We start from the raw sequence: 18704 nt of genomic DNA, 5'->3' as shown, positions 1-18704 counted from the left end.
CGATGTGTAAATATGAGAACGTTTCGAGGATAACTTACAAATTAAACATTAATAAAAATGATAAAGTGTAGTTAGGAGCTAAATTGTGATAGTAAACATCTATCTCTAATATTATTAAATGAATTATAATACTATTTTAATCATAGTATTAAATTTCTTTAATTAAAAATATAAATAATTTCAATTTAATTCTATACCAAATTAACCCGAAAATATTTTATCTAACATACACAAAGACACATAAAAGTTTTGATAACTGCCTAAAAAAATAAGCTTTTGAATTATTAATTAGTTGTTATTCAATGATAAAATAACATTATTTGTCAACTAGTGAATTCCAATTACGCAAAATGATTCACTTTTTTAGTGGAAAATATCAAAGAAAAATGAGAAGTTTATATGAAAATAAACTCTTTCCCACTATGATGAATACATGTAAGAAAACTTTCATGAAAAGAAAACTTATTTACTCAATATAAAAATAGAAGACTCTTTATCTTTCACGAGTAAAAGTTCACGAAAACCATATTTTCCTATTGATTAAAGAAATCATAGAAGTTAAAATAATCAACAAGGGCAAGCCAAAAACTTCTAGTGTGGGATTTACTTAATAGAAGTATATATATTACGATGTTTATGCGTACCTATTTTCCCTCAATGAGAAGAGAAATTCCATAATATTGGTGTCTTAAGTTTGGACGGAAATAAAGAGCAGCAAAAAAGTTAGGGAAGGAAACCTTTGTTTTCTTCAATAATTATAGAAAATAATTTCTTTTATTGATTTAGATATTAAATAAGCAAAGATATGCATGCTCATTACGTGTCTATAAATAAAAACACGTTTGTACATAGCATCTACTATAAACGTTCCTTTTGCTTCCCCGATTCTTCGAAACACTTATTGATATCTTCAGACACAACAAATTAATTACAGAGACAGTTACAGAGGAAAAAGATCTATGACGGAAACTGGTGATGATCTTGCTACGGTGAAGAAGCCAATCCCATTTCTCGTTATCTTCAAAGATTTAAGGTGTGTGTTTATGTATTCATGAAATGGTGATGAAATTTTTGAAAGAAGTGATGCATAACATTAGTTTATTTATGTAAAATTGCAGACATGTATTCAGTAGGGACACAACTGGGCGAGAGATTCTAGGCATCGCGTTTCCAGCAGCTTTGGCTTTAGCTGCTGATCCAATCGCTTCTCTGATTGATACCGCTTTTGTCGGGCGTTTAGGAGCGGTTCAGCTAGCGGCGGTTGGAGTTTCCATTGCCATATTCAATCAAGCTTCTAGAATTACGATATTCCCACTTGTGAGCCTCACAACTTCATTTGTGGCAGAGGAAGACACGATGGAGAAGATGAAAGAAGAAGCAAACAAAGCCAATCTTGTTCATGCAGAAACTATACTTGTTCAAGATTCTTTGGAAAAGGGCATTTCTTCACCTACAAGTAACGATACCAACCAGCCACAGCAACCTCCAGGTAAATTCCGCATATCTCACTCGACATTGATAACTTTTATTAAAGTTTCGATTGTTTTTTTACTGTTGGTTTCTTCTCTCGATCTCTTTTGTTTCAATTTGTTGTTTTTTTGGTTGTATTAAACTTAGCTCCGGATACAAAGTCAAATAGCGGAAACAAATCGAATAAAAAGGAGAAGAGGACCATTAGAACAGCATCAACAGCTATGATCTTGGGGTTAATCCTTGGCCTTGTGCAAGCTATTTTCTTGATTTTCAGTTCAAAGTTGCTTCTAGGCGTCATGGGAGTGAAACCAGTAAGTTTTCAGAAATATACATATTTTGTTGGGATCTATAGCATAAAATGTTTTGACTAATTTGAGTTGAATTTGGATAACAGAATTCACCAATGTTATCACCAGCACACAAGTACTTGAGCATACGAGCTTTGGGGGCTCCTGCATTGCTTCTATCTCTTGCTATGCAAGGCATCTTTCGTGGATTCAAGGACACCAAAACTCCTCTCTTTGCCACTGGTAATTAAGTTGTTAACTTAGATCATCTTTAATGATCACTCTCCTTACTTCTTATAATATTTTGCCTTAATGCGTGAAACAGTCGTAGCAGATGTTATCAACATAGTTCTCGACCCCATCTTCATTTTTGTGCTTCGTCTAGGGATCATCGGTGCAGCCATTGCCCATGTCATTTCTCAGTAAGAGAAATCACTAAAAAAATTCCACACATGCAAAAGTGATCATTATTGAACAAAATCGCTAGGCGCACTCTTGTTTTTCTACAGCTATAAATAGACTTGTGAAGTCATAACCTCAAACAAAAACAAATGATTTGTTTGTGTACGTGAAGGTACTTCATGACTCTAATATTGTTCGTCTTCCTCGCAAAGAAAGTTAATTTGATTCCACCAAACTTCGGGGATTTGCAGTTTGGAAGGTTCCTTAAAAATGGTACGTATGGATGCATATTTATTAAAAGTTGTGGTTCTTGCAATAATATTTTTTTTTAAAAACAAGATCCGTCGTAGGAGCTAATGCACAGAGTCCAAAAATAAATTAACAAAAAATTTATCTATATAATAATAGAATTCAATCAAATAAGGTCTATATTTAAAATATTGAATATTTTGAAATATATAGTTAAGAAAATGAGAAATGTGGATATATGTCTAACAAGTATAGTATTAAAAATGAAAGGGCTACTATTGCTGGCGAGGACCATAGCAGTGACGTTTTGTCAGACCTTAGCAGCAGCAATGGCGGCGCGGCTGGGTACAACACCAATGGCTGCTTTTCAGATTTGTTTACAAGTATGGTTAACTTCTTCTCTTCTCAATGATGGTCTTGCCGTTGCTGGTCAGGTAATCATGTTTTCTCGTTGTATTAATTTATGTATAGTTTATATGGTTGATCAAGTTGTATGTAGAAAATGATCATTCAATACGTTGCAGGCGATTCTGGCTTGTTCGTTTGCTGAGAAGGACTATAACAAAGTGACTGCTGTTGCATCCCGTGTTCTACAGGTTCGGTCCAAAAATCACATTACCAAACCTTTCTTTAAAAATAAAATAATTGTGTAACTAAAACAGAAATGAATTTGATACGCAGATGGGTTTTGTGTTAGGACTTGGACTGTCCGTTTTTGTTGGACTAGGTCTCTACTTTGGTGCCGGAGTTTTCTCCAAGGACCCTGCTGTTATTCACCTCATGGCCATCGGAATACCGGTAACTAATAATCAAATAATAATTACTATAGTATAAAAATCATTTTAAAAGAATTTTACTAATGAGAAGAGGTTATATATATTTATGCAGTTTATAGCAGCAACGCAGCCAATAAACTCTCTCGCCTTTGTATTGGATGGAGTCAATTTTGGAGCATCTGATTTTGCTTACACTGCATACTCCATGGTATGCACACTATATATACTATGAAATGATTAAAATTCCTTTTTTTTTTTTTGAAATGACTTAAACTTTGTCTATCTTTTTTTCTTGTAATCCAATTATGATAAATCAGGTGGGAGTGGCGGCCATAAGCATTGCAGCAGTAATATATATGGCAAAGACCAATGGTTTCATAGGAATATGGATAGCTCTTACAATCTATATGGCTCTCCGGGCTATTACTGGAATTGCCAGGTATTTAAATTGGGCCTTTACTATAGCCCACTATAGTAGAAGCAGTATTTGACTGAGTGTTTGAATTTATGCAGGATGGCGACAGGAACTGGACCGTGGAGGTTCTTGCGTGGACGATCATCCTCTTCATCTTCCTAGGACTTAGTTTATTTATAACGAGTTGCATCTCTTCTTCCTTCTTCGTTTTTGTTTATGGTTCTTGTGTTTGTTTTTCAACATTTTGTTCGAGAGACCGTTATCATATTATCAGTTTCACATAAATAATGCATATTTTTAAGTCATTAAAATATGGAGCCCTCTGCCCTCACTGGCTTTTCTACCCAAATAGAATATTCTGTATGAGTATGTTTCAGCTAGACTAGATGGTTCAAAGATATCCGGTGTCCAAGTGTCGATTTGGTGTTGGTTAAAAAAAATGTAAGAAAAAAAAGCTGGATCTTATCCTTTTACTAAAGAAAATCTGACCACAGTTATTTCCTTAGTTAAGAGCCAAAATTAGGCTCAGATTTTAATTAATTGAACCATTAGATTTGTTCTTACTCAATTTCTATGTATTTTAATAAGTTTCACTTCTAAAAGTGTTTTCTAAAGTTTTTCAACTATGTACTTCAAATCTTAAGACTGTTTTTAATGAATCCAAAATTTACACTTTAATTCAAATTTTCAACTTGTGATTAACAAATAATTATACTTTATAGGTATTAATTTCCTTGCACTTTTTGGAATGTCCTAGATTATACTTCTTGGTATTCGTTTAACTCAAAACATTTCATATTACAATAATATATCATTCATTTTAACTTGATGACAATAACTCAATTCCAAAAGGAGCCAAGACATACAAAGCAAGGCACCAAGTCCATGACCAGTCTAAGAACACAAGTGCAGTTGTCATAAAGAGTAAACTTAATCTAAGCGACATGAGAAACCACAATCTCGTCAATGACAGGACCACATAAAGATACAGTATCAGTCTTCTTGGTATGGTAAAAACCACTGAAGAAAGTAATTCTAGTTCTTGCCTCAACCGCCTTGAACTTGAAACTCGCGGTCTTGACATGACCTCCACCAACGGAAGTGTGTGGTACTTTGAGTGTATCTCTGGCTGCAAAAGCTTCAACCATCATGGAACCATGGCAGTCATTCTTAGCATCTCCAACGACGAAGGAGAGGGTGTAAGTTTGACCAGGAGAGGTTCTAATGACTTGTGCAATGGCACTTTCTTTGCCTGCAACTAGCTCGATCGCAGCATGTCCAAAGGGGACATTAAAGTACTTAGAGTCTATGAATTTCACTGCCTTGAGTGACTCTATGATCCAACCAGGTAAAGGTGATGTGAGATCTTCTTGTTTAGGTGGGAGTAGGACTCCTTGTGTGGAGTTCACTAGACGGTGAGGACCTTCTTCGAACCCTCCATTCTTCACCAAGTTCCCTACATGTCAGAAAAATCGAATTATGAAACCAAATTCTTCAACAGATAAAACCGGGACTGGTAATAAGCATTATACCAAACCGAACCAAAGTGAACCAAAAACAGGATTGAACCAAAATTGGACAATTCATTACATACGAATTATTTCTATAGGATTAACAATATCGTCGTGTATATAATATGTATGATTTTTCAAATATTTATCTAAAATCGAACCGAATCTAAACCAAAAGCAAAACTGAACCATGGTATTTTAATTGAGTTCGGTTAAACCGGAAACTAAAACCCTAGGAAATTGAACCAGAACCAAACCAAAGCTTCCAATAATTACCTCTGGTGTAGATTGGATGAACAAGCTCTTTAATGGCGACAGCGTCCAACAAAGGACCACAAGCAGGATCTTCTTGAACTCCAGGATTGTGGAAAGTCACAGTAACTTGAGAAGTCTTGGCGACGAAGGCCCAAGCGTACACGTCACCTCCGAAACTGTTGTAAAGTGTTTGAAGTGGCAAGTCACCGGACTGAGAAGGTACAGAGACTCTAAGAACTTCGTCTTGTGCACAAGTTCTCGACGCACCAAACGTGAGTGCGTAGAGAGAACCTGGCTTCACTTCTAACTTCTGAGAGATTGTAGCTTCGTTTCCGAGCCTCACGGCGTGGACTCCATGAGCCACTGGGAAGTACATGCCTCCTGGCTGAGGACCGCCGGCGATGTACTCGACGAAACCGGTGGTTTCCCATTCGGGCAAGGCGTTTTTGCCTAGTAGAACTGTTTTCTTCATGTCGGTTTTCTTTGGTGACTCTTCGAAGTTTCCATTACGAAGATAACCTGAAGAAGTAAACAGAGAGATAAATCTTAGATCTAGAGACTAAGATTGAATCTTTTTCTTCCAAAAACACCAAATCTTGCTTTAGAATCACAAGTAGAGAAGACCCATCTTCCAGAATCGAAAACTTGTCAAAAGCAAAACAGAGCAAACCAGTGCAAACCATAGACAGTGAGTGTGTGTGTGTGTGCGCGCGATTTACCTTCAGAAGCAGGAGCTCCGAGAGCAGCACCACAGATGAGTAGCAAGATAGGTAGAATAATGGCTTTGGGAACCGCCATTGTCTCTGTTGTTCTTCCTCGGAGAAGAGTGAGTGAGGGGAGCTTCAGGGGAGAGAGAAAAGGTCCGAAGAATTTGAGATTGTGAGAGGAAGACGATCTCGAGATGCTACGACTTTATACAAGTGAAAGGATTAAAAGCGAGTGGAGAGAGAGGAAATCACGTAGAAAGAGGTAATGTGACTGGACCCCAACGATGGATTTTGTCTGTCTGTCTTACTGAACCGAAACCGACTTTTCTCCTTAATTCATGCTCTCTAATCTCGTATTGGCACTTGTGCCTTGCTTCATTTCTTCCTAAGATATTTGTGGCCTTTTATTTGGTAATTTTTGTACAGTAATTAGTAAATTTTGTATGGTAATAAGAGAAATTGAGAGGAACTAAAGTTAGCTAAATGAGACAATATTGAGAAGATCAAAGATGAGAGGAGATAATTAGAGAATGAGTTTTCCTTGGTTAGTGTTATTGATATATGCTTGTTACTGTAGAGATATTGAAATTTTACTACATAAATCTAAAAATGTTTTCATGCATGCATATACATAGAGTTATTGTTTCCTCATAACAAAGCTAGTGGGAATTTTGTCGTCTTTGATGGTAAACTATCTTGGAAATGATACTTAGTATGCGTAGAGATATGGCTGATGTCAAAAATTATCGATGTGCTAACTAAACAGAGCAAATATTCTCAAGACTTCAATATTAAACTACTACATTATAGTAAATATACTCTACCTCATCATATAAGCGTTTTAAAAAAGAACTGGTCTAACATGTAAAAAAACACAAAATATACCACTAACTTAGTTTATAAATCTCAAAACATCGGTAATGAACAACCAAGTCACATATAGGCGGCAGGCGGCAGCATCTATAAAACACACGTATATTATTAATAACGATTACCGAGTTATTAAAGTATCATTTACTTTGGCATAAAGTTAATTGCACATTCAAAATCAGATTCTTTTTCATATTGTTTATGCTTGACAAGATCGTATAAGAATTGCACAAGATATCATCAGATTGTTGGCTCTTTTTTTGTTGATCGTAATAACGGGAATTGCGGCAGATGCAAAGGTAATTATGGAGGAAGAGAAGGCGTTGGCAATTCTGCCTTTGGCTGGTTCCAATAATAATTGGCATTTTAAATGAATATCTCTATCTATACAAAATCAGAGGCATGTGCAATATTATGACTATAGGCTTGTTATAGTCAGCGAATGCATGTGGCTATCAGCTGAATAATAGAATAAACACATCACTAAATTACGTGTTGTGTAGGGTCCTTGGCGTTTTCTATCTATTTATGTTATCCACTCGATACATTTGCCCCCATGCGGCCGCGATTGCTCCATGTTGCAATTATTAATTACGAATGGTTATGTCTAGCTTTCACTTGCCTTCTCTTATTTTTGATCAGATTAACTCGTTGTAAGTTGTAACCATAATAACACACACTAGATTAGACAAGTGTTTTGCTCGGGAATATAAAACCTAAAAACATGTTTTGTAAGCTATGATATACTAATCAATTAATTTAGTAGTTTTAGTTAAATAAGAGAGAGTAGTTGAGTTTAAAGTAAAGATGCTTTGTAGTTGGGTAGTTTGTACATTGATGTCTACATTGAATAATCAACCCCAACAACAAAAAATAATAATTTGTATGGGACTTTACCTCATAGAAAGCTGGCCTAAAACTAGTTTGGAGCCCAAATGTATCATTTTACCTTTCATTGATAAAAGTTTTGAGCCCAATTTTAAATCATAGAAAGTTGGCCCAAAACCAGTTTGGAGAACAAATGTTTTTCGATCATCTTCTCTCTCGTTTTAGTGGGGCTGGTCGAGAAAGGTTCTTGATACTATAATTCAAATTCTTACTTGAGTTTCTCCCTCTCGTCTTCTTTTAGATTTGGTGTTATTATCGTAAAGGAAGACTTGGCTACTCTAACGTTTCGGGGAGATTTATGTTTGGCAAAAAAATCAAGATCATTTGTAGTCATTAGATCATTAAATAGATAAATTGCATATTAAATTTTCTGTTGTGCACAAATAAGCAAAACTGTGTGATGGCATATTTCGTAAAAAATATTGTTACAATGTCACCATCGGTGTTTTTAGACAATAACAAATTTACCAAGTCAAAGATTTTGGATTTCTAAGTTTTTATTGCTCTACAGATTTTTCTCTTCTATATATATATGATTATTTGGTAAAATACTTAGGAAAGTTTTGGGTTAAAAATGCAACAGCTGTCTATCCAAAAATTCCAATATTGTATAGTGAAGAACACAATTGTGATGTGACGTGGAAGCTTTTGATTGGAAGAAGCAACACGCACTCGGTTTCTTTGGCTGCATCTTAAAAACATCGTTGATTAAGGTTGAGATGAGAAAAGCACCTTATCTCTGCGTCCAAACCAAAACTCACAGAGCTCACCAAAAGAGACGACCCTTTTTCTACTACACAAAGAAACTACTGATTAATTCATTAATACTAATAGAGTTATTAACATTACCGATCCTTATATTATTATATTAAATATAAAAAAAAAAAAGAGAAAGAAGCGATCTCTAAAAATCAAAATCTCGATTTTTTTTTTTTTTTTTCCGTTTGGAGGCGAGAGGAATAATTTTTGTTGGGGTGAGGATATATGGGATGGCCTTTCACGTAGCTTGTCCAATTACATGGTATCTCTATCTATCTATTCCTTTAACGCTTCACTATTATCTTCTTCTCTGTTTAATCGACTCTCTTTTGTTGTAGTCGTCGGATTTGCCATTGCTCCTTAGGGTTTTCTCGGGATCTCCGTGGAGCCAATGCGAAACATAAGTTTTTGAAAGAGGTTATTCGAGTGGAGGAGTTTCTCAAGGATCCTGCTGTTTCTTCTAATGTTTTTATTGGAGGTACCGTTCAAGTTAGGGTTCCTAAGGTTGTTCCTGCTCCTCAGACGGTTTCGATTTTGGGGGTTGGAGATGGTGCTATTGGTTCTGGTGTTGATGAATTGGCGGAGGAAGCTTCTGCTCAGAAGAAACGTGTTGCTCTTCAGAGACAAGCTGCTGTTACTGTCGAAGCTGCTGAGGATTATGCTCGGAGGTTTGAATCTGGTGTCAATGACGTGAGTTTTTTTTTTTATGAAGATGATATTAATTTTTTTCTGTATTGACTTCGCTTTGATTGAGTTTTTTGTTGTTGTTTGTTTGTTGTACAGCTTACCTCAAACGATCATGCTGGTGAAGAATTAGGCCACTCCGGCATGAATATAATGTGCAGAATGTGCTTCCTAGGAGAAGGTGAAGGAAGTGATAGAGCAAGGAGGATGCTTTCTTGTAAAGACTGTGGAAAGAAGTACCACAAGAATTGTTTAAAGTCTTGGGCTCAACATAGAGGTACTTTACATTCTATTTGCTGCTGTCCTTTTCTTCGCTTGCTAAAGTCTGTGTTTTGGGTCTAATTGATGTAAGTTGCAGATTTATTTCATTGGAGTTCATGGAGTTGTCCCTCTTGCCGGGTTTGTGAGGTAGTTTCTTTCTAGTTTCTCATTTTCTTCTTTGTGATATCTGTTGCATCTGAGCACTGCCAATTTTTCGAAAAGTGATTGATAAAACATATGTTTTTTTTTAAACTAACGAAACAAGTTGTCTTAAGTAATGAAACATATATAAAAGTGTTAGCCTAACTGTTATATAGAGTGTCCTTAGATCTTTGAACCTGCCTCACCGAGTCTTTTACCCTCCTTAGGTCTGCCGTAGAACAGGAGATCCTAACAAGTTCATGTTCTGCAAAAGGTGTGATGCTGCTTACCATTGTTATTGCCAACATCCTCCACACAAGGTACCTGACAGATAGCCTCTTCATGTGACTATCTTTTAAAGTAAAGTGAATTGGCTTATTTATTTTATCCTGACCGTACAGAATGTTAGTTCTGGGCCATATCTCTGCCCAAAGCATACAAGATGCCACAGCTGTGATTCTACTGTCCCTGGAAATGGCCTGAGTGTCAGGTATACATTCTTAGTCTCTTGCGGGGTAGGTTGGTCTTACAAGTGAGCAGAACAATTATACTTTGTTTTGCTAGTTAAGAATTTGCAGATAGATTGCCCTATTAAAAGTCTGTTGATCACTTTTGTTCTTTCTTGTTTTCTACTGTAACAGGTGGTTTTTATCATATACTTGCTGTGATGCTTGTGGCAGATTGTTTGTTAAGGGAAATTATTGCCCTGTATGCTTGAAGGTATATTAAGCAAAATAAGTCTTAGCAATAGCATTATCATGGCCTTTATTTTTTAATGCTTGATCCCCGTAGCAAAACATAACGCCTCTTTAGTGTTGCATTAACCAGGTTTTGCTTATCTTGTATAGGTGTATAGGGATTCGGAATCAACCCCAATGGTATGCTGCGATATTTGTCAACGCTGGGTGCATTGCCATTGTGATGGAATAAGGTTCGTCCTCATTATTTTGTTGTAAACATAGTTATCTCTGTTGCATCTGCCATCTGATATATACTACCAATTAGATTGAGTCATATTTTAAGTATGCATCGCATAATGTATTTGAGTTATAGTAAATCTGAAATTGTTTGCCTCTTTAAACTGTCATGCAGTGATGACAAATATATGCAGTTTCAAGTTGATGGAAAGCTACAATATAAATGTGCCACATGCCGTGGGGAGTGTTATCAGGTATGCCTGTTCCTGTTACCCTGTTATTAGTACCCTCGCTTCTCAGTCACTCAGATCATTCTTCTTGGTTCTTATTGTCATATACGTATTGCTCGTCGAGCAGGGGGTTTTCCTTTGGAATGGAAAGAGGGTTCAATAGTACAATTTGCTAGTGTGTTGATCATATAAGTTTTCCTGGTTCTCAAATTCTATCTTTGGCTTCTCAGGTGAAGGATCTTCAGGATGCAGTTCAAGAACTTTGGAAGAAAAAAGATGTGGTGGACAAAGAGTTGATTGCTAGTTTAAGGGCTGCTGCTGGTTTGCCAACAGAGGAGGAAATATTTTCGATATTTCCATTTTCAGATGATGAAGAAAATGGACCCGTATCTGGGCGCTCACTGAAGTTTTCGATTAAAGGTTTGGTGGAAAAATCCCCAAAGAAAAGCAAGGAGTATGGGAAACACTCTTCAAGTAAAAAGCATGCTAGTAAAAAAGGTAGTCACACTAAGTTGGAGCCTGAAGTTCATCAGGAGATTGGATCTGAGAGACGCCGACTAGGTGGTGTTAGAATTGATAATGTGGGTTTTCAGATAAACGAACAATCGGACGTTAATTCTTCTGTAGCTGGAATTTGCTCAACACATGAACCTAAGATTGTAAAACACAAGAGGGTTGATGATGTTATGGTGACTGATGAAGAAAAGCCGTCAAGGATAGTGAGAATAAAGTGTAGCAAGCCTCATGATTCTGATAGCGAGGATACCCTAAGGAATGCAGGGGAGGAAAAATCTGTAAAGGCAAAGAAGTTGGTTATTAATCTGGGTGCTAGGAAAATAAATGTCAGTGGTTCTTCGAAGTCCAATGTTGTTTCTCATTTATCGAGAGACAAAGATCAGTCCACTTTGGGTGGTATGTTGCGATCTTTTTTATAATACACAACCACATAGAATACTTAAAGACTTTTTACATATGCTTATTAACTGGACAAAACTCTTGAACATATACAAGTCTATAGTTTTTTTTAACTTTCTGCTAATGATGTATTTCTGTAGGGGATAAAGTTGATCAGACTGGGGAAGTAAGAACCCTGAAGATCTCTGGAAGGTTTGGGAAAACTCAATCTGAAGGAAGTAAAGCTACATTTGGGTCAGTCACTCAGTTCCCTGCTGCATCAACAAGTGAAGGAAATCATGTGGATGACAAAACATCCATCTCACCAGCATTACAGAAAGAAGCAAGACCTCTGCTGAAATTTAAACTCAGGAAACCTAATTCAGGAGATCAGACATCTTCGGTTACAACGCAGTCTGAAGATGAAAAATTGAGTTCTGCAAAGGGCCAAAGATCAAAGAGAAAGAGACCTTCAAGCTTAGTGGACATGGCTTCATTGAAAGAAGACGGTGAAGCTACAACACATTCTCATCAGGATAATTCAAGGAACGACGAGATGATGGATGCTAACTGGATTTTGAAAAAGTTGGGTAAAGATTCAATAGGAAAGAGAGTCGAAGTCCATGGATCTCAAAACTCATGGTAAGTTTGATCGTCTTAACTAATAAAGCTCTTGTGGTTGGCCTGCTTATTGCATCCATTAATCTAAATGTCTAAAATGAATAATACATTTACTGTTAAAGGCGTAAGGGAACAGTGACAGACGTTTCTGGAGACACATCCACATTGTCGGTTTCTCTAGATGATGGAAGCATCAAGACATTTGAACTTGGGAAGCACAGTGTCCGCTTCATACCGCAAAAGCAAAAGAGGTCAAGGAGCTGATTGGACCATCGAGCAGCGCTTTAGTCACTAACTTTCTGCATGCGAGCCATGAAGAAGATTTGATTGTTGGGGCATTTTATACTATTTAAGCTCTTTCTGGTGGTAATTATCAGTAAGATGGAAAGTGCCAAACTGTGTAGATATTACTTGTGGTGTTGAAGGTAGCTATGATCTTGTTAAGACTCGATTGGTCGTTCCCTGTAACTTACTCACTTCCTAGGTCCATAGTTTTTGCAGACTCATGTAACAATTTGTTCAAATTCAAGCATGTCAGAAATCTGTTACTAAATGGCAAAATATGGTATAAACATTTATCAAAAGGGAAATCAAACAGGGGGTGGTGGCAAATCAATAAGAAGCCAAAAGCCAACACAGTCATCAGAATCTAAGTCATCTTGAATTGCAAGAAAATGCAAACCTCCACTTGTTTTCTTTGCAGATTCCCAAGCTTCAGCTTCATCAGTAGTGACAGGGGTCTTCTTATAGGTCGCGTAGACATACCTTGTAGCGATCCCAACTGATAGAATCAAACATCCTTTGGAACTGTCTGCTTCAATCGAACATACTTCAAGCCCATTCATCCAAGCTATAATGATCAGGTAAATAAACTAAGGATCAAAAACCACATAACAACAAGACACTAACTTGTTCCAAAAGATGGTCTAGCAAGAAACCGGACAGTTACCTGCTAGAGGTTTGGCACGTGAAGTAGCAACAGAGAGACCAGGAATCAGAGTATTCTCATCCACTTCAATGCCAAGTAAATCCAAGTCTAAGCTAGCACCAAACACAAACTTCTCATCAAAATCTGAGATCTCCTCTCTAACAGCTGAGTAAGGTAATTGAACAAATGCCCATTTCTCCCCAAACAAGTTCTCCGGAAGATTCATTGGAAAGGGATTGTCGAGAGACAGAAGAGGCAATGATCCCTTTTGGAAACCGGGATGACGCGTGTACACAGTGTCATAACGTTCTTGCAACCACAGAAACAGAGACAGACACTGTAATGCAGAGATTTAGTTTTGTTTATCAACTTGTTCTTCTAACACAGAAATAAAACATGTAAACCAAAAAAAATGTTACTCACCCGTTTACTAGGCACTGCCTTTATGGCAAGCTCTTTGCAAGCTTTTGTGATAATGGTTTGCATCTGTGACCTGCAAATACCAACTTCACCATTAGATTACATTTCTATTTACTAAGAACAAGAATACTCCTTCTTTTGTACCTGAAGAAGCGAATCTTCTCAGGAAGAGGAACACCCAAGTCTTGAGTGATGGTAACAATGGCGTCTTTGAGAGTAATACTATTAATGACGTTATTGGGGAAGTATTTAGTGACTTGAAGGGAGAGTGAAGCATCACAAACCACAAGCTCCCAAATCTTTTTCCCTCTGGAATCAAGAATAGGCCTCGAGCAGAAATCCAATTCCCACTCTTTGATGCTATCCGCATCGGATTCAGGATCCAGATAGCTCAGCTCTGAAGTTGGATCATCTTCTTCTACTTCATTAGCTACCTCTTGTTCTTTTGTAATCGACAGTGAGCTCTCAGGTAACGATCTAGAGACGAAACGGCAGCGTTTCAACAGAGTTTCGGAGGAGAAGAGATGATGGGTTTTGATGGGTTTAGTAAAAGAAGAGGGTTTAGGGATTCTCGGAAGTGATGGTGTCTGGATTCGCCTTGTGTTAAAGCCTAACGTCGCCATTGAAAAGGAGTAGGCTTTAGGAAGAAAGCAGAGGAAGAAGAAGAAGAAATGATTTATCCTTTTCGGTTACTCCTTCCTCATCCACAAAGATATTTCAATAATAAAATAAGTTTTTTTTTTGTTTGGCTCCTTATTTTTTGGTGGTCACTTATATAAATAAAAAAAACTTCAAACCCAAAACAAAGCTTAAATTTGAAGAAACAAGTTTTTGTGATCATGATGAAAAATGGTATTGAGCTATTAGTGAGACGAGTTTCAGCGATACCTCAACACTCTATTTCTTCTAGCTTCCATTTTCTTCCTCAATTTTGCACTTCTTCTTCTGCATCGCCCAGTTCCAAGCTATTCATCGGAGGTTAAGAGTATTGTAACAAAGTACCCACATTTACATATGTAGATGATAATGAATGATTTTTGATACCCGTAAGTATGCAGGATTGTCCTGGTCTGTGGATGAGCAATCTCTCAAAGACGCTTTCTCTTCCTTTGGAGAGGTTGCAGAAGGTATTTGTCATTTCTAAACTCTTCCAGGTGTTCGATGAAAAGCCTGAACGAGTCTTTGGTTATGACTTTTGGTTATCTAATCGTTTGTAGGATGTGTTAATATGAGTTTATAGGATTTGGGTTGAAGAGCTCTTACTCTCTCACATGAAGTGCTTGAGTTGCAATTTCATTTAGATTCTTTAATGTGTCAAATATAAATGTGTTCTCAGTTAGGATTGCGTATGACAAAGGAAGTGGGAGATCAAGAGGATTTGGTTTTGTTGATTTTGCAGAAGAAGGTGATGCTCTATCTGCAAAAGACGCCATGGATGGAAAGGTAAAACCAAAAAAAGAAAAGAATTTGTGTTGCTATCATTATGAATGGTTTCTGAAGAGATTCTCTCTGTTACAGGGATTATTGGGTCGACCGTTGAGGATAAGTTTTGCCCTTGAAAGAGTGCGTGGTGGTCCTGTGGTTGTTCCACGTCTTGGGAAATCGAAGAGAGAAAGAGAAAGAGTCTTCAAGTGACGGCAGCACCTTGTAGAGATCTTTCAGTGACTCTTAACCAAATGACAAGAGTCTGCATTGTATTACACGTTCATGGTTTGGTCTTTTGTTTAGTTGTGGAATCGAACTCTATATAAACTATCTTATAGTATTATGATTCGTAGTTGAAAGACTTTGCTTTGCAGCATACAATAATGGAGAAAAGATAGAGAAACTGTTTGAGAAAGATTTTACACAAAAAAAAGAAAGAAGAGTTGCTTATGATTTGTACTAGACAGCTAATCAGTCTTCTGTTGAATTTGGATGCACTGAGGATTGAGGAAGACAGTGAATGAAAAAACACTTTGGTTTATTGATGATGAAGAAGAAAGAACAGGAAGTTGGAGAAGAGGTCCATTCAAGGTTTTATCTCAAGTCATAGGCATTGGTTTGCTCTCTAAAAAGGATCTGAAAAGAATAAAGGCTTGCCGGGGACGGTGTAGAGGCACTTCATGACCAGCTCCTGCTACTGTCACTAATGTAAGTCCTTTGTAAACTTGACTCCACCCACCTACCTACAAAGTGTACAATACCCCTCAAATCAATATCTGAATATTATGCATGGAAATTAACATGAGAGAGCTCTTGTTTCTTTACCTTGCCATGGTCGTACCACGGGTACCAGTTCGTGATGGTTGCTAGCTTCAGTGCATCTACAGAGTATCGGGTAGCGGTTATAGGAACAACAGCATCTGTATCCCCACTGCATATAATGTAGGCAGACTGATCAAGCAATCTTCACTTGTAATCAAGACTTTACATACATCTTCTACACTAGTCGCATCTGTAAACATTCATTTACTACAAGTGAACATCACAAAGTTCAATACAAAATTGGTACCTGAAGACCCATATTTTGAGACCTGCAGTAATCAATTCTTTGTATATAGGAAGCATAGACAGAGGAGAATCGTCCCAATAGCTTCCTACAATGTCACTGCAAGAGACAAAGAAAATATCAAAATTTCGATCAAGTTTTTATACTTCTAAACCAGAAATAAAACTTTGTTTTCAGCTGACCTGCATGCTTTCCAGGGGTAAGATAAGCGAGTGACATTTGCGTGGAGAGCCTTCTGAACGTCCAAGCGGTTAAAATACACATTCGAATATCTCTCTGTACAAGGATCATAAGCTCTTGACATCCATGGCTGAGTTACCAATACAAAGTTGCAGCATATTAGCACATAGAAACAAACAACCTGAAAATTCTTTCGGATGTGTGAAACTTACGTAGCGACCCTTTAAGAATCTCTTAAGTGCCACAGTACTGTTGCAAGGTTTGGTGAAAATGCTATATGGATCGATATTTCCTTGCTCTAATTCGGCATTTCTCAGAGCCACCATACACTGCATTGAAGGATGCTGAGATGATACTGAGTAGCACGCGGTCTTTAGTTGGTGATACGTGGAATCGGATATGAGACCGTGATTCCACCAGTATTCAAATGTTCCTATATAATCATGATAGTCATCTGTAACAGCATTTCCCACCTGAATAAGCAGACTTTTAAAAATCCCAGAGTTCACAAACTTGTAAAAAGTCTGAAATTGTTTCAATCTTTACCATAAAACCTTTGAGGTTTATAGCCGGGTTCTTGAAGCCCTTGTTCCTTTCATGGACAAGTTTAGACAGTTGAGGAACAAAATGACCTGTCCAATAGAGAAACTCAAGACTAAGACATCAGCCATTTTAATGTCATTGATGAGAGCTTGAAGGTAGAAACTGAAACCTGCATAGCTTTCTCCAACAATGTAAAACTCCCTATGCTTGTATTGTGGAAACCTCTCAAACCAGTTGACAAGAAATATGTACGAATCCTCAGCTACAGATTCATCAAGACAAGACATTAAATAAAGCTCAAGATAGCCTGATTGAGGTAATAAACTTCAGACAAATATATTCAAAAAGCAGAACCTGTTCTCTGATCACCGGTTGTGTAAAGATCTGAAGTTGTGTTTGAATATGAGAAACCAACTCCAGCTGGAGACTCCAAGAATAGCAAGTTTGCCACTGAGAGAAAGAGACAAAGAACAAATCTGAATCGGAATCGTGAAGAGAAGAGCAAGATATGGTGAGAGATTTAGTTAAAGATGGATATTACATTTATTCCAAGCATAAAGTTTGGAATGAAGAGTCTTGCCATCAGAACCAACACGAAAAGGTCCAATTTCTTCAGCAGCACCATAAGCAACAGAAGAACAACCAGGGCCACCATTGAGCCACAGAACCAAAGGTCTAGACTTTGGGTCACGGGCCAACGGAGACTCGACCAACCAGTAGAACAAAGCTCTTCCACGTTCTTCATGCACAGTGACATAGCCTGAGTACTGTCTAAAATCGACATTACTAGGTTGTCCAGGTAAGTTACTGATTCTGTCTCTCAATTGTTCTTCCACATAAGAAGAAGGAGCAGCACAACATGAAGTAGAGATTGTGAGTAAGAGAATGATTAGAAGGAAAGAGTAATCCATGATAATCAGATCTAAGAGAGTTAGATCTGATGGAACTCTGGATTTCCTCACGATTTGGAGGTTTTACAGACACATTTACTATTTCTCGAAGTCAAACACTAACCTTACAGTTACTTAACAGAACAGCGCACTACTACTACTGTCTTGTCGTCAGACTCAAGTTTTTCTTTTTGGATTGGTCAAACGAAAAATAACTTTTTTAACTTGACAGTCTTTTCATATTTTACCCAATTTCTAGGATGGGCTTTTTTATCCGACATTATTTTGGTCTGACATGATGGGCAATTGGGCATGCCTGATTTTTATCGAGGCTAGAACTAAATTGTCTTTTTTTTTTTTTGTGTGTTTCTAGTAAAATAAAAAAAAATCAATATCCAAAATTTGATTTTTTTTTTTTTTTTTTTTTAACCATGATCAATGTAAATGTGTAAATAGCTGAGTGTTGTTGTCTGTTGTGTGATATGTTTTTGGGCGCGGAGGCTGGATATGATTTGTTTCCACTCAAACTTATGCTACAAAGAAAATGATCAATAAGTTACATATAAAAACTATTAAAATCGTTGTTTAATAAATTAATTATCTAATTTTTTTTTTTGTGTAAAAAAATTAATTTTTATGAAAGTTACAATATTGATTGGTTATAAACATCTAATTATCCAAAATCTTATCTGATAATTCTGATTACGCCATTTGAAACAATGTATACCAAATCCGCCAATTAAAAACGTTATAATAATTTTTCCAAATCTAAATTGATGATAAGGTATTAGTAAATATTAAATACTATCCACATAGATTCTCTATGTAACAAATGAAAATTAACACCAATAAAGCGAAACAATATCGAATTCACCAATAAATCTATAGTTCTTTCACTTTTTTGGCTTTGGT

The 18704-nt window shown here is 36.9% G+C and overlaps 6 protein-coding genes and 1 non-coding gene across 9 annotated transcripts; 4 read left to right on the top strand and 3 right to left on the bottom strand.

Annotated features, from left to right (window-relative positions):
• Window positions 1-656: 656 nt before the first annotated feature.
• Window positions 657-4161, top strand: FRD3 (MATE efflux family protein). 2 transcript variants are annotated; one of them, NM_001337758.1, is made up of 13 exons: window positions 657-1033; window positions 1119-1260; window positions 1346-1489; window positions 1618-1784; window positions 1868-2003; window positions 2086-2182; window positions 2335-2435; window positions 2682-2845; window positions 2936-3007; window positions 3093-3209; window positions 3300-3395; window positions 3505-3626; window positions 3701-4161. In NM_001337758.1, the coding sequence occupies exons 3-13, from the start codon at window positions 1357-1359 to the stop codon at window positions 3762-3764; spliced, it is 1269 nt and encodes a 422-aa protein (NP_001319499.1). In that variant the 5' UTR covers window positions 657-1033; window positions 1119-1260; window positions 1346-1356; the 3' UTR covers window positions 3765-4161. The 2 variants fall into 2 exon arrangements, with proteins under 2 accessions (NP_001319499.1, NP_187461.1); NM_111683.2 differs by having other exon boundaries at window positions 1119-1489.
• A 153-nt stretch (window positions 4162-4314) lies between these two features.
• On the bottom strand, window positions 4315-6554 carry AT3G08030 (DNA-directed RNA polymerase subunit beta (Protein of unknown function, DUF642)). Of its 2 annotated transcripts, NM_111682.4 has the most exons (3): window positions 6088-6554; window positions 5390-5887; window positions 4315-5058 (listed from the first exon to the last, which is right to left on the bottom strand). In NM_111682.4, the coding sequence occupies exons 1-3, from the start codon at window positions 6164-6166 to the stop codon at window positions 4538-4540; spliced, it is 1098 nt and encodes a 365-aa protein (NP_566328.1). In that variant the 5' UTR covers window positions 6167-6554; the 3' UTR covers window positions 4315-4537. The 2 variants fall into 2 exon arrangements, with proteins under 2 accessions (NP_566328.1, NP_974254.1); NM_202525.1 differs by having other exon boundaries at window positions 4355-5058; window positions 5390-6204.
• A 1954-nt stretch (window positions 6555-8508) lies between these two features.
• Window positions 8509-12920, top strand: AT3G08020 (PHD finger family protein). Its single transcript, NM_111681.3, has 12 exons — window positions 8509-8854; window positions 8931-9282; window positions 9376-9553; window positions 9635-9684; window positions 9906-9998; window positions 10080-10168; window positions 10320-10398; window positions 10527-10609; window positions 10771-10849; window positions 11056-11737; window positions 11881-12361; window positions 12463-12920. The coding sequence occupies exons 1-12, from the start codon at window positions 8823-8825 to the stop codon at window positions 12602-12604; spliced, it is 2340 nt and encodes a 779-aa protein (NP_187459.2). The 5' UTR covers window positions 8509-8822; the 3' UTR covers window positions 12605-12920.
• ATAB2 (RNA binding protein) lies at window positions 12852-14387 on the bottom strand. Its single transcript, NM_111680.4, has 4 exons — window positions 13833-14387; window positions 13692-13761; window positions 13290-13605; window positions 12852-13190 (listed from the first exon to the last, which is right to left on the bottom strand). The coding sequence occupies exons 1-4, from the start codon at window positions 14309-14311 to the stop codon at window positions 12931-12933; spliced, it is 1125 nt and encodes a 374-aa protein (NP_566327.1). The 5' UTR covers window positions 14312-14387; the 3' UTR covers window positions 12852-12930.
• Window positions 14388-14427: 40 nt separating this feature from the next.
• AT3G08000 (RNA-binding (RRM/RBD/RNP motifs) family protein) lies at window positions 14428-15528 on the top strand. The gene is made up of 4 exons (NM_111679.4): window positions 14428-14666; window positions 14747-14815; window positions 15025-15131; window positions 15207-15528. The coding sequence occupies exons 1-4, from the start codon at window positions 14528-14530 to the stop codon at window positions 15321-15323; spliced, it is 432 nt and encodes a 143-aa protein (NP_187457.1). The 5' UTR covers window positions 14428-14527; the 3' UTR covers window positions 15324-15528.
• On the bottom strand, window positions 15436-17963 carry SCPL27 (serine carboxypeptidase-like 27). Its single transcript, NM_111678.3, has 9 exons — window positions 17444-17963; window positions 17257-17352; window positions 17072-17164; window positions 16906-16991; window positions 16572-16832; window positions 16362-16489; window positions 16183-16278; window positions 15939-16044; window positions 15436-15856 (listed from the first exon to the last, which is right to left on the bottom strand). Exons 1-9 carry the CDS (start codon window positions 17811-17813, stop codon window positions 15713-15715), a joined length of 1380 nt encoding a protein of 459 aa, NP_187456.1. The 5' UTR covers window positions 17814-17963; the 3' UTR covers window positions 15436-15712.
• On the top strand, window positions 16024-16207 carry AT3G02075. The gene has a single exon (NR_140884.1).
• Window positions 17964-18704: the final 741 nt, after the last annotated feature.

Source organism: Arabidopsis thaliana, chromosome 3 (assembly GCF_000001735.4).
Source record: "Arabidopsis thaliana chromosome 3, partial sequence".
Lineage (NCBI taxonomy): Eukaryota > Viridiplantae > Streptophyta > Magnoliopsida > Brassicales > Brassicaceae > Arabidopsis > Arabidopsis thaliana.
The sequence above is the reverse complement of the archived record's forward strand: the minus strand, read 5'-3'. Positions and strand labels throughout refer to the sequence as shown.